Raw genomic sequence first — 8,079 nt, 5'->3', positions numbered from 1 at the left:
AAACTAACGCAAGGCAATGTTGAGCTTGTCAAATAACTCAGTCAACATGAAACCATAAGACATAACATGCTTAGGCTTGGAAGTGTCTGCAGCTCTTGCCATATGCTGAATCATCAGGCTAGAGAGATTGATAGGTCTACCAGTGGAAAGAAGTTCTATCACAACCATGTCCAACAGGGTAGCCCCATGCCTTCTCTCAAACATATGCATAATGCATGAATTGACAAAGTGAAACAAAAGCTTGTATAAGGGGGTCACATATCAGTCTTGTACACCTTCTGGGGAGCATCCAGTTCAAACTTTTGATAGAACTTCCTTGGGCCACAATTCCTGTATCCACATCACTGTCTATGGTTGACCACTTTTTCTTCAAGTAATTGTAAAAACCTTAAGAAGAAATATTCAAAAGCATCCCAAGTTCCTCGACATCAAACTCCATCTCAAACCCACTTACCTTACTCCTAACCATATTTCCATCAAACTCAAAGTTTGCATAGAACTCCACCACAGCAGACACATACACCGGAGGGAAAGCCTTGACAAATATGTTTTTTCATCTCTGTAGCTCAAGTTTTTCAACCAGTTGAGCCATCCATTTTTCATCAGTGTTTGCAAGAATCTTCCTATTAAGCACTTTTCTATTGCTGAGCTTAGTTAGTTTATCAACCACAACTGACACACTATTTTTCTTCTTTGCTCTACTAGCCCCTGCAGATGGGGTAGCAGTTTTTGATGCTTTGACAACCTTTCTCATTTTTGTTGATGACTTTTCTGCCAGAATAGAACCAGACTCATCTTCTCCATCCAACTCAACTACAGGTTCCACAACTGAAACTTGCTTCCATGGTTTCTAGGCACCTCTGGACTCCTTAATGATTTGTTCATCAACAACCTTTCTTTTACTCCATGTGAGAGGAGTCTTGGGATGAGGAGCCACTTCTTTCCTTGCAAGGACGTCAGACTTTATTACTTTCACAGGAGACTTCCTGGGTTTCTTCCCTACTTCAGACAAGGTCAAGTTATCTTCATCACTACTGACCTCCCCATCTCTAGTGAAAGGAGTTAACAAGCGCCCATGTTCTTCAGTCATTTTCTCTCCACTTGTTTTTTCTGAAGGGGCTAGGATAGTGTTTCCAATAGTCATAGATCCTTTAGATTCCCCATTCATATTCTCATTCTCTTCCTCACTTTCTTTATCTTATCCCTTACTCTCACCTGCCTTTCTTGATCCTTACCTTCACTCTCAGAATCACCCTCTTCTTTACTGTTCTTTTCTTCTTCTACAGAGTTATCCACTTGTTCATCTATCCTAACTTCTGTCTCACTCTCCTTCTCTTCACCAAAATCTCCCTCATTCTTACTCTTTTTATCTTTATTAGCAATGTCCTGAGTAGGATTCCCTTCATTAATGGCCACTACCCCTTCTTGTTTTTCACCTTTATTATTATCATCCTTATCCTCCATCTATCTGAAAGAAAGACCATCAGATGCCTCCTTTTGTGTTGGTTCTTTACTACCTTCCCTCTCAATCATAGACATAACAATAGTTGTATCTTCCCCTTTCTCTAGAGATACTACATTTATTTTATAGTGGGTTCTTCAACTTATAGTTTATCACTTGTGGGTGGGACAATATCTAAGGGTGTAACATCTATAACAGATACCAGAACGTATAATTTTGAGGGAGGGAGTTTTACCTGACATGTAATAACTAGCACTGATGCCCCCTGAACCACAACTTCCTTAACCACGCTGTCTACTTTAGCAGCAACATCAGGTACTGCCTTGTCACTCTTGACTGATTTTCTTGGAGTAACCTTGATCTTGATTGACTTAGAGGTATTTTTTGAAGTAGATAAAGATGTATGGGTGGTTGGTTTTGGAGGAGGGGGTACAGTGGAGGTGGGGATTGTGAGAGCAACATGAATAGGGGATGATGGTGTGGGTACAATGGAAGATAACGATGGAGAAGGAGCAGGTGTGGGTGCATGTTCACTTGAAGGTTTGACAAATTTCTTTGATTTGGGCTTCATGTTCTTGGATTTGGCTTCAGTCTTGGATGATGCTTTAGCTTTATAAGGGGTTTGACTAGGTTTAGACATGGCGATAAGATAGGAAAATCGATGAAGGAAAAGAGAGAACTATTTCTTGATTCTTGCTTAGGGTTTGGGAGAAACAGTAATGTCTGAGAAACTGGTCACAAAGGATTTTTAAAGGCGTTACTCCTGATTTGACTGGAAGAGAGAGTGACCAAATTTGAGTTATAACAGGACTCTTATAATGGTTACGTTAACTATTAGGATTTCAGGAGTAATTAAACTCTAATCCATGAGTGCTTTAACTTTAACTTTGACTAGATGACAACTGGAAGTGAAGCTAACATGATTAGAAAGTCTGAGCATAGTAGTAACTTAGGATATTAAGTCCTAGTAAATTAAGACAAGATGGCACGTACCTGAGTCAAAGAACCAATTCCTTAGTAACTCTTTACTTATTTCTGCAATAAAGCTTCAACACTATAGGTTAGTATCATACAACATAGTTATCAGCTATATGTTTCTAGGAAAATGTGTGTGTTTTATACAAGCACGAGACTGAATCCAATATATTGTACTTGACTATCTACATCTAATTATACCTTTTCTAGCCAATCATTGGGGTGCAACTAGTTGGAAGTATTGATTAGACCTAGTTCTAGTCTATTCCTTTCAAAGTGGTCCTTACTCAGAGCTTTAGTAAAGATATCTGCAATTTGGTCTTCAGTTTTATAGAAGTTAATTGAGATGTTCCCTTTTTCAATATTGTCTTTGAGAAAGTGGTGTCTAGTATCAATGTGCTTGGTTTTCTTGTGCTGACATATATTTTTAACAACGTTTATGGCACTAGTGTTGTCACAGAAAATAAGAACACAATCAACAAAATTATCATAGTCCCTTAGTTGTTGTTTTATCCATAGTAGTTGAGCACAACAAGATGTTACTGCCACATATTCAGCCTCAGCTCTGGATAAAGCCACTGGGTTTTGCTTCTTTGTTCCCCAAGACACGACACAAGAACCTAGGAAATGTGTTGTTCCCGAAGTGCTTTTTCTGTCAACATGAAAACCTGCATAGTCAACATCAGCATAACAAATTAGATCAAAGTTATACCCTCTAGGATACCACAAGCATAGATCGGGAGTCCCTTTTAGATATCTAAGTATTCTCTTGACAACCTTTAGATGAGACTCTTTAGGATTTGCCTGAAATCTTGCACACAGTCCCACACTGAATACAATATCAGACCTGCTTGCTATGAGATACAACAATGATCTAATCATTCCTCTATATAGTTCATAAATATGAAGTTAATTATAAATGTGATATTTGGTTATTATATTGTACACTTATGCGTTTGATGAGTCCAGTGTGGTGGTGATATTTTGTTATTATATAGTACACTTACGAGTATCTATCGTTTCATGATGAAATTGAGAGTAAAAGCACGAAGGGAGATGCCGTGCCGTATTTATCATGTTATGGAAAGATTGAGAGTAAAAGCACGAAGGGTGATGTTGTGCTATTATTGTTGTTCCATGGTGATATTGAGAGTAAAAGCACGATGGGTGATGCCGTGAAGTCTTTATTCATTATGTTATCCATTTCCATTGGTTGGTGATTTACTTGAGAGTTTTATGTTATATTTGTTATAGCTATCATATCATGTTCCCCTTCGCATGTCCCCTCATAATAGTACATGTTTAATCTTTATTGTTGTTATGTTGTATGTATATTTTCATTTGCACAGGTTTAATCACATGGGTGTCCTGTCATAGCCTCGTCACTACCTCATCGACGTTAGACTCGAAACTTACAGAGTGTATTGGGTCGGTTGTACTCATACTACACTCTGTACGTCTTTTGTAGATTTTGGTACTGGTCCCAGCTATCCTTGAGGTGCATCAGCTCGGATTAGCTTATTTGCAGACTCGAGATAGATCTGCTAGCGTCCGCAAACCTTGAAGTCCCCCTCCTCATTCATTATTTACTGTTCATTTCATTTGAGAAAGTTGTACTTATTTCAGACCCTATTTGTAGAACCTCTAGAAGCTCGTGTACTTGTGACTCCAGATCCGGGTTGTACTTGCATAATTGGGTCATTATGCTACTTCATACTTTATTATAGTTTTATTTCTGTCTAATTGGTTAAATTGTTCGAAGTTTTTAAAATGGACAAAAGAATTACTCTAACGTTGGCTTGCCTAGCGAGTGAAGTGTTAGGCTCCATCACGGTCCCTAAGTTAAATTTTGGGTCGTGATAAATTGGTATCAGAGCACTAGGTTGCCTAGGTCTCACGAGTCACGAGCATGCTTAGTAGAGTCTGGAGGATTGGTACAGAGACATATGTACTTATCTTCAAGAGGCTATGGAGTTTAGGAACAATTTCACTTATATTCTTATCTGTCGTGCGATTTTATTGAACTATTCTATTCTTGTTCTCTCGCAGATGGCAAGAACATGTACTGCATCTTCAGCTGGACGGCAACCGGAGCCCCCACTGGCAGCTCTTGCGAGGGCCATAGGTCAAGGCCGAGGCCGCGCCAGAGGCTGAGGCAAATGTAGAGTTCAACCTAGAGCTCGAGCACCAGCACCAGCACCAGCACCAGCAATGGAGCATCAGGTGGCTTTTGATGAAGATATGCCAACTCAGACTGTACCTGTTGGACCAGCTTAGGTCCCGGAGGGGTTCATAGCCACTCCAATACTTCAGTACGCTCTAGTCTGTTTGGTGGGCCTTATGGAGAGTGTGGCCCATGCAGGTACATTTCTTGTGGCACCAACCGTCTTTCATGATAGGGAGGAGCATAGAGTCACGCTACTCACACTCCGGAGCAGATAACTCCCTAGTATCAGACTCCAGCAGCCCCGCTAGCTGGGGTAGTTCAGCTGGTTTTTGCGGCACAGGCCAGTGATAGGCTCTCTATGTCTTCTGAGGGCTTATTGAGATTGGACAAGTTTACAAAGATCATTCCAGTTCACTTCAATGGTGCACCTTCTTAGGACCCACATGATTATCTTGACCGCTACCATGAGGTGCTGCGGAACATGGGTATAGTTGAGACCAGTGGGTTTGATTTTGTAGTATTTTAGATGACGAGTTCCATCAAGAGGTGGTGGAAGGATTATATATCGACCAGACTAGCTGGGTCACCCGCTCTTACTTGGGATCAGTTCTCTCAGTTATTTCTAGAGAAGTTCCTCCCTATCACACTGAGAGAGGGTTACCATAGGCAGTTTGAGAGTCTCCAGCAGGGCAGTATGACTGTTACTCAGTACGAGAACCGTTTTATGGATCTAGCTCGTAATGCTCTTCTCTTGCTTCATATTGAGAGGGAGAGGGCGAAGAGATTTATTTATGGACTCACTCACCCAATCAGGATACAGATGGCCAAGGAGACTGGGGGTGAGATTTCCTTTCAGACGACTGCTAATATTGCTAGGCAGATCAAGATGGTTCTTGCACAGGAGAGAGGACATGGGTCTGATAAGAGGCCTCGTCATTTCGGTGGGTTCAGTGGTGCCTCGTCTAGAGGAAGGGGTACTTTTGGTAGAGGTCATCTCCCCAGGCCATTTCACTCAGTGCTCCAGGCATCTCATAGTGCTTCAGGTGGTCGCGGCCCTCATATATATCATCTCGATTAGCTAGCCTATAGTGCACCACCAGCTCCTATTAGTGCACCTCTGCTCTAGAGTTTTCAAGGGGTTATTCAGGTCGACAGGGTCAGCTTTGGGGTCGATAGTCACACCAGCCGATGTCCTATTATATTTGTGGTGACCCGAGGCACATTGCTAGATTTGTCTCTCGGGCACCGAGTAGCTCACAACAACAGGATTCTCGTGCCATGGTTCCGACACTGTTTGCTTCACTTCCCGCTCAGCCAGCTAGAGATAGGGGTCAGGAAGCCAGAGGTTAACGTCAGGCCGCTAGAGGTGGAGGTCAGACAGTTAGAGGTGGGGGCCGGCAAGCTAGGGCCTGTCCCAGGGATGTAGTTCAAAGTGGTAGGGCCCCGCCCTGATTTTATGCTTTTCCAGCGAGGCCTGAGACTGAGTCATATGACGCTGTCATCACATGTATCATTCTAGTTTGCCATAGAGATGCTTCAGTTCTATTTGATCTGGACTCTACTTATTCCTATATGTCATCTTATTTTGCTTCATATATGGTTGTGCCTCGTGACTCCTTGAGTTCTTCTGTGTATGTGTCCACACATGTGAGAGATTCTATTGTTGTAGATCGTGTATATCATTCGTGTGTGGTTACCATTGGGAGTCTTGAGACTAGCGTAGATCTCATACTTCTTGATATGGTAGATTTTAATATTATCTTGGGTATGGACTGACTGTCACCTTATCATGCTATAATAGATTGTCACGCCAATACGGTGACCTTAGCCTTGCCGGGGTTGCCTCGATTAGAGTGGAGGGGGACTTCTGGCCAGTCTATCAACAGGTTATCTCTTATGTGAATGCTCGATGTATGGTCGAGAAGGGGTGTCTAGCTTATTTGGCTTATGTCCATGATTCTAGTGTGGAGGTTCCTTCCATGGATTCAGTACCAGTTGTTCTTGAGTTTCCAGAGGTGTTTCCTATGGATCTGCCGAAGACGCCACCCGACAAAGATATTGACTTCCGTATTGATTTGGCTCCGGGCACTCAACCTATTTCTATTTCGCCATACCGTATGACCCCGCTAGAGTTGATGGAATTGAAGGAGCAGTTGCAAGATTTACTTGATAAAGTCTTCACTAAACCTAGTGTCTCGCCCTGGGGTGCCTTTATATTGTTCGTGAATAAGAATGATGGATCGATGAGGATGTGCATAGATTATCGGCAGCTGAACAAAGTCACCATCAAAAACAAGTATCCACTGCCGAGAATTGATGACTTATTTGATCAGCTTTAGGGTGCCAAGGTATTTTCGAAGATTGATTTGAGGTCTGGCTACCATCAATTGAAGATTAGGGCATCCGATGTCCCTAAGACAGTTTTTCGGACTCGGTATGGGCATTATGAGTTTCTAGTGATTTATGGATTTTATGAACCGGGTGTTCAAGCCCTACTTGGATTTCTTTGTGATTGTATTTATTGATGATATCTTGATCTACTCCCGCAGTCGAGAGGAGCACGAGCAGCATCTTCGGATTGCACTTCATAGTCTGAGAGATAGCAGTTATATGCCAAGTTATCAAAGTGCGAGTTTTGTTTGGACTCAGTCACTTTCTTGGGGCACGTTGTATCGACAGAGGGCATACAAGTGGATCCTAAGAAGATTGAGGTAGTTCAGAACTGGCCTAGAGCCACTTCAGCTATGGAGATCCGGAGTTTCCTCGGTTTGGCGAGTTATTACCACCGTTTCGTGGAGGGGTTTTCATCTATAGCAGCCCCATTGGCCAGATCGACCCAGAAAGGTGCCCCATTCAGATGGTCATACATGTGTGAGTTGAGCTTTCAGAAGCTCAAGACTGCTTTGACTACGGCGCTAGTGTTGGTGTTGCCTACATGTTCAAGATCTTACACGGTGTATTATGATGCATTTCGTATTGGGCTCGGTATAGTATTAATGCAGGATGGCAGGGTGATTGCATATGCGTCGCGGCAGTTAAAGGTTTATAAGAAGAATTACCTTATTCATGACTTAGAGTTGGCAGCTTTTGTTCATGCACTGAAGATTTGGAGGCACTATCTTTACGGCGTGTCGGAGTCTACAATATTTGTTCAAGAAAAAGAATCTCAACTTGAGGCAGATGAGGTGGTTGGAGCTGTTGAAAGATTATGATATTACCATTTTGTATCACCCCGGGAAGGCCAATGTGGTGGCCGATGCCTTGAGTAGAAAGACAGTGAGTATGGGCAGCCTTGCATATATTCTAGTTGGTGAGAAACCGCTTGCATCAGATGTTCAGGCTTTGGCCAATCAGTTCGTGAGGTTAGATGTTTCAGAACCCAGTCGCTCGGACTTCCTTGTATGAGCGCAATAGAGAGCGGCAATATAATGACCCTCATTTTCTTGTCCTCAGGGACACAATGCGGCAAGGTGGT

General features: G+C 42.4%; 1 protein-coding gene across 1 annotated transcript; it reads right to left on the bottom strand.

Annotated features, from left to right (window-relative positions):
• Window positions 1-2,665: 2,665 nt before the first annotated feature.
• Window positions 2,666-3,319, bottom strand: LOC142172430 (secreted RxLR effector protein 161-like). Its single transcript, XM_075236040.1, has one exon. The coding sequence runs from the start codon at window positions 3,317-3,319 to the stop codon at window positions 2,666-2,668; it is 654 nt and encodes a 217-aa protein (XP_075092141.1).
• Window positions 3,320-8,079: the final 4,760 nt, after the last annotated feature.

This window comes from Nicotiana tabacum, chromosome 18 (assembly GCF_000715075.1).
Source record: "Nicotiana tabacum cultivar K326 chromosome 18, ASM71507v2, whole genome shotgun sequence".
Classification (NCBI taxonomy): Eukaryota; Viridiplantae; Streptophyta; class Magnoliopsida; order Solanales; family Solanaceae; genus Nicotiana; species Nicotiana tabacum.
This window is presented reverse-complemented; position numbering and strand designations above follow the sequence as displayed.

Coding starts and splice junctions, on each gene's coding strand:
- LOC142172430 (XM_075236040.1), bottom strand. CDS start 3,319: ATGATTAGATCATTGTTGTATCTCATAGCAAGCAGGTCTGATATTGTA.